Here is a 22,327-nt window from a genome sequence, read left to right on the forward strand (position 1 = left end):
ATTTTTATATTTTCAGTACTTCAGTACTGGGCACTTTCACCCGCTTCCTGTCCAGGCCAACTTGCAGCTTTCAGGGCTATCACAATTTGAATGTCAATTACGCGGTCATGCAACACTGTACCCAAATGAAATTTTTATCATTAATTTTCATTTTTCCAGGTGGCATTATGACATGGCCATAAACACTTTTATACTATGTGTCTCTTTATTATTATCTGAATGGTCAGGTCATGCTATGTTTTTGATAAATGGATTCAGATGTTATTCATTACCAGTCTATAAGAGATTTTCTATATAATAAATGTAAAGGATGTTTATCTTTATTCTTGTCAAACATGATGAAGGATCCTAATGGGTCTGTGAAGTAAACGATATAATTATTAATATTATATCTGTGTATTAATTTGTCTAGTCCCTATAATTAGTTGGTCTATTAAACTCTGTCTGAAACTGTCATTTTGGTTAAATAAAATTAGAAAAAAACAATGCTGCGCTGCCCCTATTATTACTCAGTGAGATATATAAAAAATGTAATTCAGTGCCTAAATAACATATGACACTCACTTATAGTGTCAATGACACAGTCCATACATTAATGTGCATATTACATAAATAGCATAAAATGTGTAGATCTCATGAAAAACAGTCCGTAGAGACTCAAGTTAATACGTGTCAAAAGAGTACTCCCAAATATATGTTCAACATCTGTGTACTTCAAAATCTCCTGAAAAGTTAATATAATTGTGCCCAAAATATGCTATGTGAAGGAAACACCACCAGCTTCATGTGCATTACATCTCTGTGCTCACAGTACGTTCACATTGCTCATAAAACTCATTCAGGTCATATAGAGCTTAATACAAGTTGTACCGCATCTGTCTCCTGTCACTAGACTCCACCAGACCTTCAATATGGTATTGCCCAATATAGATTGTATGCGGCCCTATAAGACTCAGAACCTCTACTCAGGGTATTCTAAATACACTCAGAGAACATGGCAAGAGGGCAGAGGAACCGCCATAGTGTAGTACTTAAAATCACCTTGATTTGTTTCCAAAAAAAACCAAAAACTTACAAACATAAAATAGCAATAAGCAAAACAGTAAGGTATGTAGCTTTAAAAAATACCAGAGTTGATATTTTTAAAGTTACATACCCTGATGTTTTGCTTGTCACTATTTAATGCTTGTAAGTACGTTTTTTGGAAATAACTCAAGGTGATTTTAAGTACTACACTATGGCGGTTCCTCTGTCCTCTTGCCATGTTGTCTGAGTATATTTAGAATACCCTGGGTGGAGGTACTGAGTCTTAAAGGGCTGGAAACATCTATATCGGCAATGCCTGCAGAAGGCCTGCTGGAGTCTGGTGATCAGAAACGGATGCAGCACAGCCACTATTAGGCGCTTTGTAATCTAAATACATTTTTTTGGTCATTTGAATAAGGTGAACGGACTGAGAGCACAGAGGTGTAATGCACATAAAGCTGGAGGTGTTTCCTTAACATAGCATATTTTGGGCACTATTCTATTCACTTTTCAGGAGATTTTGAAGCACATGGACATGAAACATATATTTGGTAGCACTCTTTTGTCACATTTTATTAACTGGCGTAAGTCTGTCTACAGACTGTTTTATAGACTGTTTCTTACGAGATATCACTTTTGATGCTATTATGTATTATGAACATTAATGTATGCATTGTGTTATTGGCACTGTAAGTGAGTTGTACTGTATATGCTATTTATGCACTGCATTATTATTTGATTTATCTCACTGAGCAATAATCAGGGGCAGCACAGAATTGTTTTTTTACTAATTGTATTTCAAATGTCCATGTGGGAACCCATGTTGATGCTAGCAGCTATCTGGATGACAATTTGTACATTTTGTTTTCGTTATTGGATTATTTAATTGATTTATAGTTGTGGTTGGTTCACTTCTATATTCCACTAGGAGTAGGGTAGTGCAGGAGTACTTTATATTTTTTATATGGTCATTTTGATGAGTTTGTAAGTCTCTTAATAATTATACAAGATGCTGCAGATTGGCCTGTTGTTTGTTTATACAGTATCTCATAAAAGTCAGTACACCCCTCACATTTTTGTAAATATTCTATTATATCGTTTCATGTGACAACACTGAAGAAATGACACTTGCTACAAAGTAAAGTAGTGAGTGTACAGCTTGTATAACAATGTAAATTTGCTGTCCCCTCAAAATAACTCAACACACAGCCATTGATGTCTAAACCACTGGCAACAAAAGTGAGTACACACCCAAGTGAAAATGTCCAAATAGGGCCCAAAGTGTCAATATTTTATGTGGCCACCATTATTTTCCAGCACTGCCTTAACCCTCTTGGGCATGGAGTTCACCAGAGCTTCACAGGTTGCCACTGGAGTCCTCTTCCACTCCTCCATGATGACATCACAGGGCTGATGGAGGTAAGAGACCTTGTGCTCCTCCACCTTCCGTTTGAGGATGCCCCACAGATGCTCAATAGGGTTTAGGTCTGGAGACATGCTTGGTCAGTCCATCACCGTTACCCCTCAGCTTCTTTAGCAAGGCAATGGTCGTCTTGGAGGTGTTTGGGGTCATTATCATGTTGGAATACTGTCCTGTGGCCCAGTCTCCAAAGGGAGGGGATTATGCTCTGCTTCAGTATGTCACAGTACATGCTGGCATTCATAGTTCCTGCAATGAACTGTAGCTCCCCAGTGCTGGCAGCACTCATGCAGCCCCAGACCATGACACTCCCACCACCATGCTTGACTGCAGGCAAGACACACTTGCCTTTGTACTCCTCACCTGGTTGCTGCCACACATGCTTGACACCATCTGAACCAAATAAGTTTGTCTTGGTCTCATCAGACCACAGGACATGGTTCCAGTAATCCATGTCCTTATTCTGCTTGTCTTCAGCAAACTGTTTGTGGGCCTTCTCGTGTATCATCTTTAGAAGAGGCTTCCTTCTGGGATGACAGCCATGCAGACCAATTTCATGCACAGTGCGGCGTATGGTCTGAGCACTGACAGGCTGACCCCCCACCCCTTCAACCTCTGCAGCAATGCTGGTAGCACTCATATGTCTATTTCCCAAAGACAACCTCTGGATATGAGGCTGAGCATGTTCACTCAACTTCTTTGGATGACCATGGTGAGGCCTGTTCTGAGTGGAGCCTGTCCTGTTCAACCACCATATGGTCTTGGCCACCGTGCTGCAGCTCAGTTTCAGGGTCTTGGCAATATTCTTATAGCCTGGGCCATCTTTATGTAGAGCAGCAATTCTTTTTTTCAGATTCTCAGAGAGTTCTTTGCCATGAGGTGCCATGTTGAACTTCCAGTAAACAGTATGAGAGAGTGAAAGCGATAACACCAAAATTTAACACACCTGCTCCCCTTTCACACCTGAGACCTTGTAACACTAACGAGTCACATTACACCGGGGAGGGAAAATGGCTAATCTGGGCCAATATGGACATTTTCACTTAGGGGCGTACTCACTTTTGTTGCCAGTGGTTTAGACATTAATGGCTGTGTGTTGAGTTATTTTGAGGGGACAGCAGATCTACACTGTTATACAAGCTGTACACCCACTACTTTACATTGTAGCAAAATATAATCTTCAGTGTTGTCACATGAAAAGATATAATTAAATATTTACAAAAATGTGGGGGTGTACCCACTTTTGTGAGATGCTATATATATATAAATATTTATATATATATAGTATTCCATAATATATGCCCCATTTAAGCTCAGTGCACAGGCAGCATTTTTTTTCATTCTGGCATAAGAATGTTTTAATAAGTAGTAAAATATAAATGCTTTGCTTATTTTGCATATCCTGTATGGATGTGGAACTGCCGACTTTATTGATCAATTAAAAAACATACACAAGGGAAAATAGTTTTTGCTTCTGTATTTTTTCAAAATCTGAAACCCAGTTTTATATATGAAAATGGCACTTGCTTCTACAGTAAAAGTGAACAGCTTGCTGAGTTCCAAGTATGAATTTATTGTTTTTCTTGTGGTTATGCTTCAAGTTGATTTGTAAATAAAACAGTTTTTGTATTAAACTATGTTGTTCTTTCAGATTCCTTTTCTCCATAGAGTTCCGCTAGTTTTTTAAACTCTGGTCCCCAGTCATCCAGATAAGTATAATCCTGGTCAGATGGTGTCCCTAATGAATCTAGAGAGCTGATAGATCCTTCTTCAGACCTTTGGCCCTCGTAAGCATATGTCTGTAAAGAGTCGTATGGAGGAACACTTGGGTCACGATCTGCCTCAGCCAGCTTTTGATTGAGAAATTCCTGAACATTTATTGTTTCAATATCAGACTGATCTTGGTGTCTTGGAGTACACATTACTTCTGGCCTTACATCCCTTCTGTATTTTAAATCCTCTGCAGCTGATGGGTTGCGAAGTGCTGAAATGTCAAAAGCCTCTGTGTCTTCTTCTCCACCACCTTCATCATCATACGTAACCACATTTTCACGGACATCTTCTTCAGAAATTATTAAAGGTTCTTTTTTTCCTCTTCGTAGTGTTATAAAGAGAACTACAATGGCTAGAAAAAAATAAGGTACAAAGGTATGTTAAATACATACTTTGAACTTGTATACTATGTTCTATATTTTGGCACATATTGTTAAAAGCAATGATAACTGGAAGGTAAAACGAACAAGATACACTGCTTATGAGTTTCCTAATGAGTGTTTTTTTTTTTTAATAATTAGTTACTTTGAATGTTCAGAGACCCCCAGCCACTAAAAACTAACCCTTGCTGTGTCTGCACTCTCTTACAGCTCTGCTCCTCCATCCCTGTGTAATCTTTGTGTTGGAGTTTACACAGGATTAACAAACTGCTTCCCTCCCTAATGTAACAGTGTATCAGATTGGCAATTTGCTGCTTATGTCTGAGCACTGGAAGATACTTCTTTATACCCAGAATCATCAGATATTTCCAAGGTCTCTAACAGAGGAAATTAATCCTTAAATTCGGCATCTGCATATAGAATATTTAATACGGGTATTTTCAGAAATCCTTTAGATGCATTCATTCATAAAATGCAAGAAAACCTTTCCTTTCTGTCTCTCCAAGCCTTGCTTTCAACATATTACCTTATGAACTTGCTTTAACCCCTTCCCACCCAGTACCACCATCCATCTAACTTTACCTTTATGCCCAGGTTGAGATATTCCTGATCATGTGATCACTCTGATTAATCTCACTGGGTCCTGATCATAACTAGAGACCAGGAGCTGTCTTTGGCACCTCAGTCTCTTTGCCATAAGAAGCAGTGGAGGCATTCTCAGCATAGCAACCTTGGCCACTCATAAACGCATATGAGCAGTATGTGGTTATTAAAGCCCAGACTCCTTGCTGCTGTACATATGACATATGACAAGTTTTAACTCCTATCTCAAAAGCACACTTATACCTTAAAATCTGTAAATATGTTTGTTTAACAATGAGGTGAGTTCTCTGTTGTGAACATATATAACGCAGTTAAATACTCTAACTATGTAAAATGTTGTGTCTTTAGTGTTTGCTATTTAATCTGAAAAAGCAGCATAGGAGAGACAGAATCACTTGTTGTCAAAACATACTACACATTTCCAATGCATTTTTCATGTCCTTTATCATTATCCAAGAGAAAGGTGTTTGTTTATGAAAATGCAGTGTTTTTTGTGGAATTCATTTTTTTTTTATTATTTGAAATAGCTAGCTTATTGCCTTCACTACTAATTAGAGAGAAAATATGAAAAACTGAGCTGACCAACATTGTAGAAAGTACAACTTTTAAAGAGGGTGTTCTACACATAAAAATTCCTTGAAATTGAACATTTGTCTGCTTTCTTCTATATCTACTCTATATACTTCTGAATCTGAATGAATCGCCTATTACATAGTAAGATACAGCTATTTAGGATAGTGCGTACACCCATTTATTAGCACAGAACATGTTTATTGTGAGCTTCCTAAATTCTGCCGAAACGATCTGCATCCACCCATAGATAATGTAATAGCTTTTGCAGTGGCAATTGACAAACAGGAATGGAGAAGTAGAATATTATAGCCAGCATTTCTTGAGAAATGTATGTTTGACGATATGTTTGCCATATACTGCAATTCGGTTTTAACTTAGGCTGCAGCACTAATATTTGATTTTCTGTTTTGCATGATGGGTACATTTTAAAGTAGCTATAATATTTAGCTCAATATTACACCTGAGAGAACATTACTGATATAACATTTTGTTTGCAGAAAATCTCAGATATACAAGAATTGCAAATGTAAAAAGCCAGGTTCATAAATCTGTTTTTATTCTATTAAAACTGTTACATTTTTTGTGTAAATATCTATTATATTTTACAAAACATAATCAATAGACTGTTATTGTTATCCAGATGTTGCAGGTTTAATTAACAAGTCTGCACACTCTAAGATATTTTTGTAACCATATGGTAGTGTGTTTATTTTCAAAATTGTATCATCTCCATAACAAATAATGCTAACTAAACAAACACCAAGTTAGGTAATCAATGGCATCATAACTCACCAAGTAGAATGACAACACAGAGCAAAATTGCAATTAAGGCTCCAGTGCTAAGTCCAGCAGATGAGAGAAAGGCTTCAGCATGACAAGTTCGCACTCGGCCATCTCTTTCACATGCACACACTCTAATTGTCAATGTGCTGGTGCTACTTAAAGATGGGCTTCCTCCATCAGCAACAACAACAGGAAAATAATAAATGTCCTGTGATGTTCTACTAAACCTTCGCCTCCTTGCTACAATGCTTGCTGTGTTATCTAAAAAAAACAAGAGAGAAAAGATAATAATATAATTTCCAGATTTTTTTTTTTACTTCTTATGTTAGTAATTCACACATCCTATACCCTATATCTTGACTACATATCTGTCTACATTTAATCAAGGTTTTAGAACTAACTGACCGCAATAAAGCTTAATAAAGATCACCAATTAAACCCTATTTAGAATCAGACGTTGTCACCACCATGGGCGTCAGCAGGAGGGGGCAGGGGGGGGTCAAGTGCCCCCCCTGGATTCAGCAAGGTGTCCACACACTAGGGAGGAAAGTGCAGGAAAGAAAGAATATGATAAGAGAACATTCACTTCACCAGAGCTCAGCCTTATTTATTGTCGGGCTGACACCTGGATCTCCTTCCCTGCTGTCAAAGGCTGCCTGATCACTCTTATCTTCTGTTATCAGCGAACTACTTGTGGAATGTGTCACCAATTGATGGACTACTGACCTGTGAGCATGGACCTCAGGCTGAACCTTCTGTTATTATGTGAAGTGATTTAACACTTTACTTCCCTGCATGCTTCTACTCTGAAAAGATACATGCTTGGAACCCTTTTTCGTGCTGTTTAAGAGGTGTGAGGAGGCAATATGTTGCCTTCTCACCACCTGATTTAAACCAATAATTGCCATATGGTGGCCACTTTTAACTGCATTATTCTTTTTCACAGCACCACCCACTAAAAGCAACCAGTTCTATCAGTGCTGGCAATCAGTGCCACCTATTAGTGCCCCCTATCAGTGACCATCAGTGCTGCCTATCAGTCACCATCAGTGCCGCTTTATCAGTGACCATCAGTGAAGGAGAAAAACGACTTATTTGCAAAATGTAATAATAGAAGCTAAGCAAAACTTGTCAGACTTTCTTTTTTGTTTAGCAAAAAATAAAAACCCCAGCGGTGAATAAATACCACCAAAAGAAAGCTCTATTTCTGTGAAAAAATGATAAAAATTTTATCTGGGTACAGTGTTGCATGGCTGCGCAATTGTCATTCAAAGTGCGACAGCATTGAAAGCTGAAAATTGGACTGGGCAGGAAGGGGGTGAAAGTGCCCGGTAGGCAAGTGGTTAAGCACAGCAACATAGCATAAAGATGTTATTGTGTCCATAAAGCTGCTGTTGTGCTCATATAGAATTTAAAGCGGAGTTCCCATTTAAGAAAAAAAAATAAAAGTCAGCAGCTACAAATACTGCAGCTGCTGACTTTTAATATTCGGACACTTACCTGTCCCAGGGTCCAGCAATGCGGGGGTTCGAAGCCCCGCTCGTCCCCCCTCTGCTCAGCGGCACCGGCATTTAACTGTGGGTGCCCAGCTGTGGCTTCACAGCTGGGCACCAACTGCGCATGTGCGAGCCGTGCTGTGAGCTGCGCCACACGCTGTCACTGGCCGTGCAATCATCTGGGACCGGTGACGTGTCCCAGATGATTGACAAGAGGGAGGGGAGAGAGGCGCCGAGGGAAGAGACGTCAGGAGCACAGGCGCCAAAGGAGGCAGACTACGAGGGACCCCCTAGCAACAGGCATTTAGAGGTGAGTAAAAAAAAATTTCTCCAAATGTTTTTTTTTTTTTTAACCTCGTTTTGGAATTTAGGTGCTTACATGTTTAAAACAGTTTTTTTTGCTAGAAAATTACTTAGAACCCCCAAACATTATATATATTTTTTTCTAACACCCTAGAGAATAAAATGGTGGTCATTGCAATACTTTTTTTTCACACCGTATTTGCGCAGCGGTCTTACAAGCGTGCTTTTTTTGGAAAAAAAATCACTTTTTTGAGTAAAAAAATAAGACAACAGTAAAGTTAGCCCAATTTTTTTTTATATTGTGAAAGATAATGTTATGTCAAGTAAATTGATACCCAACATGTCACGCTTCAAAATTGCGCCCACTTGTGGAATGGCGTCAAACTTTTACCCTCAAAAATCTCCATAGGGGACATTTAAAAAATTCTACAGGTTGCATGTTTTGCCTTACAGAGGAGGTCTAGGGCTATAATTATTGCTCTCGCTCTAACTATTGCGGCGATACCTCACATGTGTGGTTTGACCACCGTTTTCATATGCAGGCGCTACTCACGTATGCGCTCGCTTCTGCGCGTGAGCTCGTCGGGACAGGGTTTTTTTTTTTTTTTTATATTTATTATTTATTTTACATTATTTTATTTATTTTTACACTGTTTAAAAAAAAAAATTGTCACTTTTATTCCTATTACAATGAATGTAAACATCCCTTGTAATGGAAAAAAGCATGACAAGACCTCTTAAAGATGAGATCTGGGGTCAAAAAAGGAGGGTGCACCCAAAAATGACCTGCTTCCAACAAGGAAAAAAGGTAGTCTTTGGATAAAAACCCCCCCTGGATTGGACTGTGAAGGTCAATTTCCACCCACCCTGCCATCTGTTGCATCCGAGATGTCAAGAAATAAAATCTGACATTGGGAACTGCCAATCTACCACCATCCTTAGGAAGCTGTAAAGCACTCCTAGCATTCCCAGGATTCTATATAAGTTCTCAAAATAACATATAAAGAAGTTGAGGCTCTCACATCATCTTTATTAAATTGCACCCCCCCCCCCCCGCCACTGACAATGGCAACTTACACCACTTACACCAGGCAGCACTACCATGTTACATAATAATGAATGAATATTCAGATTTAGATAATCTGCCACATTAGGGACACATCCACTCCCAAATATTTAAAACATATTACCAGCACTTTTTGAGAAGCTGCTACTGGGAGGGGCTCTCTAATGGGATCTAGAAGCATCATTACAGACTAGTCCCAATTGATAGAAAACCCAGAAAATATTCTGTATCATCCATGTCATCCATCTTATTTGCCCCCAAAGATTGCTGAAAGCCCACTATTTGTGAGAACTGTCGAATAGCTGCATCCAAAGGCTAAGGCAAACAGCAGGGGGGTGGGCAACCTGCCAAGTACCTCTAAAGAGAAAGAATGGTTCAGAAAGCCTCCCATTAACTTGTATATGTGCTGTGGGGCTGCAAAACCAAATGCCAAAACCAGATTTTCATAATACCTGTCAAAGAAAATTAAATTCTATACTATCTAAAGCCTTGGCTGCATCTAAGGAAAGGATTGCTCTGTTGCCCGAAATAAGGGAAAAAGTCAGCAAATTAAGAAACAAACATTGAAGATTGAAAGCCAGGAATTTAGTCAGTATACAACCAGATTGATCTGGATGAATAAATTTTCCAATGAGAGTAGACAATCTATTGGCTAGTATTTTAGCTAAAACCTTCACGTCCACCATAAGTAACAAAATCGGACAATATGAGTCCGACAGTAAGAGGTTTTTATCCAGTTTTAGTAATACCACTATCAAGGTTAAGATTACTAGGGTTAAAGTAATGTGTTACATGTAGTTTTAAATTAAGGATAAATGTTTACATGTCTATCATCCATTTTTCAAGTTTTGATTTTCCCAGATTATTCCCAAAGAATAATTTTAGCAATCCCATAATGCAATACAGTGCCTCAAAAAACCTATATAGAGGTATACTGCATTCTACTGTGGAACATCCTGAAAGTGTTCCTAGGCATCAGTTTTGATAAATCAGAGAGTGGTGCACTGCAAGCATCTCCTGATTTTGGGACCTCTAAGCACTGGATATTCCAACAAAGTTATACCATTTGCCAACTTGCTTTTTTATAGTATTCTGGCATGCACTTTTTTATTTAAATAATGATACCTACTGCATCAGCTATGAGGAAAACACCTAGCAGTAAGAAGGGTCACTGGTTCGAATCCCAACCACAACACCACCTGCTTGGAGTTCGCATGTTCTCCCTGTGCCTGCGTGGGTTTCCTCCGGGTACTCCGGTTTCCTCCCACAATCCAAAGACATGCTGGTAGGTTAATTGGATCCTGTCTAAATTGTCCCTAGTATGTATGAATGTGAGTTAGGGACCTTAGATTGTAAGCTCCTTGAGGGTAGGGACTGATGTGAATGTACAATGTATATGTAAAGCGCTGCGTAAATTGACGGCGCTATATAAGTACCTGAAATAAATAAATAAATGTAAAACAACAATTAAAATACCTTCATTATTTCTTAGAGTAAAGTTTGGGTTTGGTGCATGTCCCTCTTCAAGAGAAAAATAAAAATTTTGTCCATTTGCAGAGTCATCTTTATCTATGGCTGTAAGAGTGTAAATAACCTAGAAGACAAAATAAGTAATACATTTAATACAATTGTACTATTAATAAATGGTAAAAGCCAGTGCACCTTATTATTTTTCTGTACCTACTGTCACACTTTCTAAAATGCTGTATCCATTTTTTAAGTCGGCATCTACTTCATGATTTAGATGCTAGTCCACGTTTAACACTGCACAAACACAATGCTTTTATGGCAACTTCTACAGAGTTTGCTGAAATTATTAATTGGCTTTAAGATGCCATTGTAAGGGTCATTTAAGGGTAAATTAATAATCAATGTCACTTAATGAGTACCAAGCCCAAAGCCACACCCCCTTTGTTATGTGATCCTGGTTTTAAGTATGAAGTACCTCTCATGTGATCTTGCCATGCTGATCAGGTGACCACATACATTATGAAGATTAAAAACCATCAATATATGTGATTTTAGATTGTGGAATTTTGTGCATGGGTGCCTGCCAAGAGTTTCATTTGTATTTTTAGGACTCTACATCAATTTGCCGAGGGGTAGACCTGCTCAATTATTGTCAAAATTATGAATTGCAATACCAGTAACAAATTAAATGTAATGGGAAAATTAGATGTAAATACTACTTCATGAAGTCCTTCTTCCAGACCTGCCCCTAACTTTAACACAACTCAAGGTTGGACAGACCCTCTTCCACCTAGAGCATTCCCTTTTTATGTTTATATACATACCTTTTTGGCATTGTCTTAAGTGCAGTCATGTGACGTCCTCAGGTCCCCAGGTCCTCTTCATCCTCTTTGGTTTTCCTTCTTTGTCAGTGGTGGTCCTCAATGGTGCAGAGAACAGCATTATGTAATGGCCTAGGGATGTTTCTCTACATCATTATTCTGTGAGCCCAGCTTGATGAAGCACCCCAAGGGGGCATTTTCATGATGCCCCTGACTCACAGAATGAGGTTTAATGATGCAGGGCATTTATTCAACCTGGAAGAAAGTGGTGTCCAGGGCCAGAGGGAATTTAAGCTAACATCAAAAGGTCTGTTTATATATGTTTTCAAGCAGGATGCGCTCAACAGTCACTCAAGATTTATTAATGCTTAAATTCAGTTGGAAAAAAGGTGAATTCTGGGTAAAAGTTGATTGAATCTTGTGTGAAAATAATGTATGAATAGTTTTATTACCTGTTGATCCTGCCAGTACGTCTGATATTTTTCAACTTCCTTTAACATGCCAAGCTTTTAAGCAAATTTGCAGTTAGAGGGTTGAGATAACTCATATAACACTGACAGGGTTGCTTACAATAGTTGGTCTTATTCATTTAGGCAAAACCCTTATCCAAAGTGGGAAAACACTGTTTCTGTAACTGCCTAGCAGGTGTTAACTAGAATTAGACTTTAATTTTTCAGTCCCTAGGTTACATTTATCTTCATGTAACACTACCCTGACTGTAGGTTGACAATGGTGCTGTCCAAGGGTAGCTACCTTACTTCTCCATAGATACAGTGGAGGAGGGAGTAAAACCACCCTAAGACAGGAAGTGTCTGGCCAGATAACCAGGTGAAAATAAAGTATAAAAGCCTAAAAAATAAATTGAGTCACCACATCTAAGGATTCATAAGCCAGTCTTCCTCTCGTGGGTTCCAGGTTCAACATAGGTTTCATCTCCAATTCTGTGCTCAGAATGCCTGTTACATTCCCCATCCCTAGGTTGAGTTTGAAAGCCTCAACCTACTTGCAGTGCCCATGACTTTTACTCCCCTAACTTGTATTCAATAATATTTTGACACCCCCTCCATTCTCTTTTCTATAGCTCTTGAGAAGATGTGTATACCAGCTCGCAAATCCACAACAAGAACCCAAGAAATTTGTCTTATGCATACCGTTATTAGCACCTCCCCTGCTCTGTCCGTCATCCATCCCAATGTTAGGTTCAATGACTATTGAAAGTTTCCAGGTATGGACATAAATGCCTTGTCAACATAAGCATTAACACTTTTATTAATCAAAAATGAGTGTACAATTTACACTAGTCCATGGCAACTGTCTTCTTTTTCATACCATTTTTATTTATTGACAACTGATTTAATTATTGGTTCATATGCATTTTCACTTTTATGTTGGCTGTTCAGCCCCCTCTGGTTTGACACTTTTAGATTTGTTTACAAAATGTGCTGTTTTCTGGTGGAGGCTTGCTTAAAGCAAATACCGTAACACACACATTACTGCTCAGCTATCAATCAGTTTGTAATGGTAATCAAAGAGTGCTGTCCAGACAAGTCAACTCGTGGGTTGTTACTGCTATAAATGGAGTTGTGGCCTGAGGACAATGCTTGTTAAGGTTTCTGTGCTTAGTGTTCTATAAAATGTGACAGCATTCAAATGTCACTGAAATGAGTGTCTAAAGGTGTTGAGGAGGTAATGCAATCATTTCTGCTTACAACTACATATTTAAATGGCAATGAACATATCAAATGTATTTTATGTTGGGTTAAACAACTTCAAGTATAAGTGTCACTTTTTTATACATATCCCTTCTGATTTCATCAGCACTATGTATGCAGCATATGTACTTACACTGACTTATAACACTTTCATCTCCAAATATGTTAATTGACTCATCTGTTCCAAACTATGCTTTCTTATTCTGACTGCTGGGTACATTTCACTGAATCCTGAAAATAATTAGAATAATAATACATCTGCTGTTCTGTAATGTGGTACATCTTTTCTATATTATAATGAGTATTTGCTGAACATATTTTTTTTTCTCTAATTTAAAATATGAATACTGAAGTATATAAAATGTACCCTAACAAGATGAATAACAATATAAATAACAGTTCAAAAATTAAACAATAGAAAGGCAAATGCATTTTATATGTGTAAACTATAGAAGAAAGGAGTATGAAGCAAATCTGTATTCACATGAATCTATTCACTTATGTATAGCTATTAAAGAAGTTAGGAGAAGACCCGACATGAACAAGGGAGACCAAATGTGGCACTGGCCAAGCTAAGCTAGTTGATGACACCAGTGGCATACCAATGGGAGTGTGGTTCATTCTAGGTACTACCACTTGCAGGGTGCTTCAGTGCAATATACAATGTGACAGTGGTGTGCTGGTTAGTTGTGTTTTGGTTCTCTGCATTCCAGCAACCACCAATGAAAGAAACCTATGTCCAGTATTCAATCAAACTATTTGATGCCAACAGAGCTTCTGCAATGTTCCACAAGTATCCAAAAGAGATTTCCAGATAGCAGAGACAGAAGAGTGGTCAGTATTGTCCCCTGAGGCACTGTTACCACAGTAATGGTGTTCTCTGGTGTGCACTGTCACTGTGTGCATTTGTTTTTTTTTTGTTCTTTACAGAGTACTCCACTGGACCACCAGATAATTTAAGAGACACATTCAAGCCACTGACCACAAATTTCAGCCAGCCGCTACCCGGCGATGTGATGCTTGAGGGGCGTTATTGTTCCAACTAGATTCTGACCACTACTCCTGCTGAGGTTATTGTTCCAGGCAACCAGCTAACCAGACAGTGCTGGTGAGGTATTTGTACAGGTAGCTACTGAAGCCACTCCAAACACCGCCTGGTCTTCTGGCACCACCGGTCCTTCGCATTAGACCTGAGGGAGACTGTTCGCATCTGTCTCTGGTGTGATATGCTTATACATAACATCTGTATGTAAATACGACCATTGTCATTTTTATTTAGAAAAAAAAATATTTTTTGGTAATTCATTAGATCGGTGCACCCTTCTTTTTCTAATATTTTAGGCAGCTACTGACCACCAGTGCTGGTGGGTATTTTTTCAGCTGGTCACTGACCACCAATATTGTAGGGTTTATTTTTGGAGTGAAAACACTTACCTGCTTGAATGTGTCACTCCCTCACCAGCTAATGGAGCAAGGCATCACTCTCTCACTGGTGTTTTCAGCAGCAAGGAAGCAACATCTTCCTGCCAAAGCTATCAAGGCAATGACACATACAAAGCAAGTATGTGTCATCCCTGTATTTTATAGTGATCCTGTCACTGGTGATTTTTCAGTAGTGTTACAGAGCCCTAAACCACTTAGTTGATATTATATATTGAAGCAGGGTCTGTAATATTATTTTGCATTCATACGGACACATGTTTAAGCAAATCCTAAGAGGTAAAGCAATTAAGTCCTATACATTTTCATGTCCTAAAGTATGCTGTTAAATTTAAGACCATCAGTCAGCTCTATGGTAAACTAAAAGTGTGGCAGTGCATTGATATGTCTGCCAAAATGTGCTTGAGCTATTGCTTGTTCTGTCTATGCATAACAAGCTATGTTCACCACAGAGCTAGCCGAATGTCAGTGATTATGTACACACCAATGCATGTTACTAATACAAAGTTACTAATTGTGTTTTTTTTAATGTACCTGTTCACTGCCTGTCAAACTCTTTGGCCTTGTACACATGGAATATTCAGCTCCTATAAGCTATGTATAATATGTAAGCAGCTACTGGGATACACAATGCAAGTTATATAATATTTGTCAAAGGAAGCACATTTCATCGTACTATTTCCTTTGTAAACACACACCTGCATTTAAATTACTGTAAATACATAAAAACTTGGTTGCATTTTAACAAACTGCAACCTTTGATTATAGAGACCTATAACTCCCACAATAGTTCAGTTCAGGTAAACAGCCACTGAACAACTTATGTGGATGTAGCTTTAGGCAAACTGACTTCAAGATTTCCTTTTACGCAGACTTTGACATGTCCATTGCAAAGCATTTCCCTCTTGATCTATGTGCTTTTAAGATCTTGTGTCTTTTTGAACTGGCTATTAACCATAGAAAATGTATATCATTTCCAATAAATGTGTCTGGTCCTCAAGTTTTATGGCTAACATTGATTGCTAGATTTTTTTTCACAGCAAGAGGATTTCTGCAAAGGCCCTATAAAAACAATCTTAGAGCAGCAGCATTGCAGTACACCAACATATCCATTTTGAATTTCAGAATTCTGTAACAGATTCAATATCTGTGCTTTGGTATAGAATAAGCCATAACTACTACTCAAAATCCAATTTTAATTGTGCAGTGTGTTTACTTTCTTCTTGAATGTTTTTTTCTTGTAACTAAGTGGGCCACAGAATATTGTACTGATAATGGGTAGTGTGAGGGAAGTCTAAGAATAAGTTATGGAACAGCAAACAATTGCTATCTAGTCTTGGTCAGCTACAGCATTTTACAAAAAAAAATATAGGTTATGATATGCAGCACTGGGAGGTTTTTCTACATATTCATTTCTTTATTTATTGAAATTGATCACTAAAACCAGCACCAGGATACACAGAAATATTAAAAAGACATTAACCACTTAAGGACCGCCTCACGCCGATGTACGTCAGCAAGGCGGCACGGGCAGGCAAAATCACGTACATGTACGTGATTTGCCTCCCGCGGGTGGGGGGTCCGATCGGACCCCCCCCGGTGCCCGAGGCGGTCCCGTTTTGTTCCCCGGCGATCGGAGTGGAGGGGGAGGCCATCCGTTCGTGGCCCCCCCCTCGCGATCACCGCCGGCCAATGGGAACACTCCTTTGCTGCTGTATGCTAAACAGCAGCAAAGGAAGTGATGTCATCTCTCCTCGGCTCGGTAGTTTCCGTACCGGCCCGAGGAGAGAAGACAGGTATGTGAGTGCACCAACACACACACACACACAGTAGAACATGCCAGGCATACAAAACACCCCGATCCCCCCCCCGATCGCCCCCCGATCCCCCCCCCCCTGTCACAAACTGACACCAGCAGTTTTTTTTTTTTTTTTTTTTTTTTTCTGATTACTGCATTGGTGTCAGTTTGTGACAGTTACAGTGTTAGCACAGTTACTGTTACCCCCCTGTAGGTCTAGGATACCCCCCTAACCCCCCCTAATAAAGTTTTAACCCCTTGATCACCTCCTGTCACCAGTGTCGCTAAGCGATCATTTTTCTGATCGCTGTATTAGTGTCGCTGGTGACGCTAGTTAGGGAGGTAAATATTTAGGTTCACCGTCAGCGTTTTATAGCGTCAGGGACCCCCATATACTATCTGATAAATGTTTTAACCCCTTGATTGTCCCCTAGTTAACCCTTTCACCACTGATCACCGTATAACCGTTACGGTTGACGCTGGTTAGTTTGTTTATTTTTTATAGTGTCAGGGCACCCACCGTTTATTACCGAATAAAGGTTTAGCCCCCTAATCGCCCGGCGGTGATATGCGTCGCCCCAGGCAGCGTCAGATTAGCGCCAGTACCGCTAACACCCACGCACGCAGCATGCGCCTCCCTTAGTGGTATAGTATCTGATCGGATCAATATCTGATCCGATCAGATCTATACTAGTGTCCCCAGCAGTTTAGGGTTACCAAACACGCAGTGTTAGCGGGATCAGCCCAGATACCTGCTAGCACCTGCGTTTTGCGCCTCCGCCCAGCCCACCCAAGTGCAGTATCGATCGATCACTGTCACTTACAAAACACTAAACGCATAACTGCAGCGTTCGCAGAGTCAGGCCTGATCCCTGCGATCACTAACAGTTTTTTTGGTAGCATTTTGGTGAACTGGCAAGCACCAGCCCCAGGCAGCGTCAGGTTAGCGCCAGTACCGCTAACACCCACGCACGCACCGTACACCTCCCTTAGTGGTATAGTATCTGATCGCATCAATATCTGATCCGATCAGATCTATACTAGCGTCACCAGCAGTTTAGGGTTCCCAAAAACGCAGTGTTAGCGGGATCAGCCCAGATACCTGCTAGCACCTGCGTTTTGCCCCTCCGCCCGGCCCGGCCCAGCCCAGCCCACCCAAGTGCAGTATCGATCGATCACTGTCACTTACAAAACTCTAAACGCATAACTGCAGCGTTCGCAGAGTCAGGCCTGATCCCTGCGATCGCTAACAGTTTTTTTGGTAGTATTTTGGTGAACTGGCAAGCACCGGCCCCAGGCAGTGTCAGGTTAGTGCCAGTACCGCTAACACCCACGCACGCAGCATACACCTCCCTTAGTGGTATAGTATCTGAACGGATCAATATCTGATCCGATCAGATCTATACTAGCGTCCCCAGCAGTTTAGGGTTCCCAAAAACGCAGTGTTAGCGGGATCAGCCCAGATACCTGCTAGCACCTGCATTTTGCCCCTCCGCCCGGCCCAGCCCACCCAAGTGCAGTATCAATCGATCACTGTCACTTACAAAACACTTAACGCATAACTGCAGCGTTCGCAGAGTCAGGCCTGATCCCTGCGATCGCTAACAGTTTTTTTTGTAGCGTTTTGGTAAACTGGCAAGCGCCAGCGGCCTAGTACACCCCGGTCGTAGTCAAACCAGCACTGCAGTAACACTTGGTGACGTGGCGAGTCCCATAAGTGCAGTTCAAGCTGGTGAGGTGGCAAGCACAAGTAGTGTCCCGCTGCCACCAAGAAGACAAACACAGGCCCGTCGTTCCCATAATGCCCTTCCTGCTGCATTCGCCAATCCTAATTGGGAACCCACCGCTTCTGCAGCACCCGTACTTCCCCCATTCACATCCCCAACCAAATGCAGTCGGCTGCATGAGAGGCATTTTCTTTATGTCCTCCCGAGTACCCCTACCCAGCGAACCCCCCAAAAAAGATGTTGTGTCTGCAGCAAGTGCAGATATAGGCGTGACACCCGCTATTATTGTCCCTCCTGTCCTGACAATCCTGGTCTTTGCATTGGTGAATGTTTTGAACGCTACCATACACTAGTTGAGTATTAGCGTAGGGTACAGCATTGCACAGACTAGGACACACTTTCACAGGGTCTCCCAAGATGCCATCACATTTTGAGAGACCTGAACCTGGAACCGGTTACAGTTATAAAAGTTAGTTACAAAAAAAAGTGTAAAAAAAAAAAATATATATAGAAATAAAAAAAAATAGTTGTCGTTTTATTGTTCTCTCTCTCTCTCTCTCTCTCTCTATTCTCTCTCTATTGTTCTGCTCTTTTTTACTGTATTCTATTCTGCAATGTTTTATTGTTATTTTGTTTTATCATGTTTGCTTTTCAGGTATGCAATTTTTTATACTTTACCGTTTACTGTGCTTTATTGTTAACCATTTTTTTGTCTTCAGGTACGCCATTCACGACTTTGAGTGGTTATACCAGAATGATGCCTGCAGGTTTAGGTATCATCTTGGTATCATTCTTTTCAGCCAGCGGTCGGCTTTCATGTAAAAGCAATCCTAGCGGCTAATTAGCCTCTAGACTGCTTTTACAAGCCGTGGGAGGGAATGCCCCCCCACCGTCTTCCGTGTTTTTCTCTGGCTCTCCTGTCTCAACAGGGAACCTGAGAAGGCAGCCGGTGATTCAGCCAGCTGACCATAGAGCTGATCAGAGACCAGAGTGGCTCCAAACATCTCTATGGCCTAAGAAACCGGAAGCTACGAGCATTTCATGACTTAGATTTCGCCGGATGTAAATAGCGCCATTGGGGAAGCATTTTATCACACCGATCTTGGTGTGGTCAGATGCTTTGAGGGCAGAGGAGAGATCTAGGGTCTAATAGACCCCAATTTTTTCAAAAAAGAGTACCTGTCACTACCTATTGCTATCATAGGGGATATTTACATTCCCCGAGATAACAATAAAAATGATTAAAAAAAAAAAATATGAAAGGAACAGTTAAAAAATAAGATAAAAAAAGCAAAAAAATAATAAAAAAAAAAAAAAAAAGCACCCCTGTCGCCCCCTGCTCTCGCGCTAAGGCGAACGCAAGCGGCGGTCTGTCGTCAAATGTAAACAGCAATTGCACCATGCATGTGAGGTATCACCGCGAAGGCCAGATCGAGGGCAGTAATTTTTGCAGTAGACCTCCTCTGTAAATCTAAAGTGGTAACCTGTAAATGCTTTTGAAGGCTTTTAAAAATGTATTTATTTTGTTGCCACTGCAAGTTTGTGCGCAATTTTAAAGCATGTCATGTTTGGTATCCATGTACTCGGCCTAAGATCATCTTTTTTATTTCATCAAACATTTGGGCAATATAGTGTGTTTTAGTGCATTAAAATTTAAAAAAGTGTGTTTTTTCCCCAAAAAATGCGTTTGAAAAATCGCTGCGCAAATACTGTGTGAAAAAAAAAAATGAAACACCCACCATTTTAATCTGTAGGGCATTTGCTTTAAAAAAATATATAATGTTTGGGGGTTCAAAGTAACTTTTTTGCAAAAAAAAATAACTTTTTCATGTAAACAATAAGTGTCAGAAAGGGCTTTGTCTTCAAGTGGTTAGAAGAGTGGGTGATGTGTGACATAAGCTTCTAAATGTTGTGCATAAAATGCCAGGACAGTTCAAAACCCCCCCAAATGACCCCATTTTGGAAAGTAGACACCCCAAGCTATTTGCTGAGAGGCATGTCGAGTCCATGGAATATTTTATATTGCGACACAAGTTGCGGGAAAGAGACAAATTTTTTTTTTTTTTGCACAAAGTTGTCACTAAATGATATATTGCTCAAACATGCCATGGGAATATGTGAAATTACACCCCAAAATACATTCTGCTGCTTCTCCTGATTCCGGGGATACCACATGTGTGAGACTTTTTGGGAGCCTAGCCGCGTACGGGACCCCGAAAACCAAGCACCGCCTTCAGGCTTTCTAAGGGCGTGAATTTTTGATTTCACTCTTCAATGCCTATCACAGTTTCGGAGGCCATGGAATGCCCAGGTGGCATAACCCCCCCCCAAATGACCCCATTTTGGAAAGTAGACACCCCAAGCTATTTGCTGAGAGGTATAGTGAGTATTTTGCAGACCTCACTTTTTGTCACAAAGTTTTGAAAATTGAAAAAAGAAAAAAAAAATGTTTTTTCTTGTCTTTCTTCATTTTCAAAAACAAATGAGAGCTGCAAAATACTCACCATGCCTCTCAGCAAATAGCTTGGGGTGTCTACTTTCCAAAATGGGGTCATTTGGGGGGGTTTTGTGCCACCTGGGCATTCCATGGCCTCCGAAACTGTGATAGGCAGTAAAGAGTGAAATCAAAAATTTTCACCCTTAGAAATCCTGAAGGCGGTGATTGGTTTTCGGGGTCCCGTACGCGGCTAGGCTCCCAAAAAGTCCCACACATGTGCTATCCCCATATTCAGGAGAAGCAGCTAAATGTATTTTGGGGTGCAATTCCACATATGCCCATGGCCTGTGTGAGCAATATATCATTTAGTGACAACTTTATGCAAAAAAAAAAAAAAAAAAAAAGTGTCACTTTCCCGCAACTTGTGTCAAAATATAAAATATTCCATGGACTCAATATGCCTCTCAGCAAATAGCTTGGGGTGTCTACTTTCCAAAATGGGGTCATTTTGGGGGGTTTTGTGCCACCTGGGCATTCCATGGCCTCCGAAACTGTGATAGGCAGTGAAGAGTGAAATCAAAAATTTACACCCTTAGAAATCCTGAAGGCGGTGATTGGTTGTCGGGGCCACGTACGCGGCTAGGCTCCCAAAAAGTCCCACACATGTGGTATCTGTAAACTCAGGAGAAGCAGCTGAATGTATTTTGGGGTGCAATTCCACATAGGCCCATGGCCTGTGTGAGCAATATATCATTTAGTGACAACTTTTTGTAAATATTTTTTTTTTTTTGTCATTATTCAATCACTTGGGACAAAAAAAAATAAATATTCAATGGGTTCAACATGCCTCTCAGCAATTTCCTTGGGGTGTCTACTTTCCAAAATGGGGTCATTTGGGGGGGTTTTGTACTGCCCTGCCATTTTAGCACCTCAAGAAATGACATAGGCAGTCATAAACTAAAAGCTGTGTAAATTAAAGAAAATGTACCCTAGTTTGTAGACGCTCTAACTTTTGCGCAAACCAATAAATATACGCTTATTGACATTTTTTTTACCAAAGACATGTGGCCGAATACATTTTGGCCTAAATGTATGACTAAAATTTAGTTTATTGGATTTTTTTTATAACAAAAATTAGAAAATATCATTTTTTTTCAAAATTTTCGGTCTTTTTCCGTTTATAGCGCAAAAAATAAAAACCGCAGAGGTGATCAAATACCATCAAAAGAAAGCTCTATTTGTGGGAAGAAAAGGACGCAAATTTCGTTTGGGTACAGCATTGCATGACCGCGCAATTAGCAGTTAAAGCGACGCAGTGCCAAATTGGAAAAAGACCTCTGGTCCTTAGGCAGCATAATGGTTCGGGGCTCAAGTGGTTAAAATAATTATTTCCTATAGCAAGTGCCATTAAGTGCAGAATTACAGTTTTAAGCTTCATTCACATTTGGGCATTCTAAAATCGCTGGCATAATCACTCAATTCTGTCTGCAATTCTGGAA

General features: G+C 40.0%; 1 protein-coding gene across 2 annotated transcripts in view; it reads right to left on the minus strand.

The window, feature by feature from the left end:
- Positions 1-3,908: 3,908 nt before the first annotated feature.
- Positions 3,909-22,327, minus strand: part of CDH18 (cadherin 18) — a 1,382,204-nt gene continuing 1,363,785 nt past the window's right edge. For both annotated transcript variants that reach the window (XM_073630863.1, XM_073630864.1), the window contains 3 exons: positions 10,900-11,017; positions 6,568-6,819; positions 3,909-4,571 (listed from right to left, as the gene is read on the minus strand). In XM_073630863.1, the coding sequence (XP_073486964.1) occupies positions 4,081-4,571; positions 6,568-6,819; positions 10,900-11,017 (861 nt within the window). In that variant the 3' untranslated portion in view covers positions 3,909-4,080. The remainder of the gene's footprint in view (positions 4,572-6,567; positions 6,820-10,899; positions 11,018-22,327) is intronic.

This window comes from Aquarana catesbeiana, linkage group LG05, assembly GCF_042186555.1.
Source record: "Aquarana catesbeiana isolate 2022-GZ linkage group LG05, ASM4218655v1, whole genome shotgun sequence".
NCBI lineage: Eukaryota > Metazoa > Chordata > Amphibia > Anura > Ranidae > Aquarana > Aquarana catesbeiana.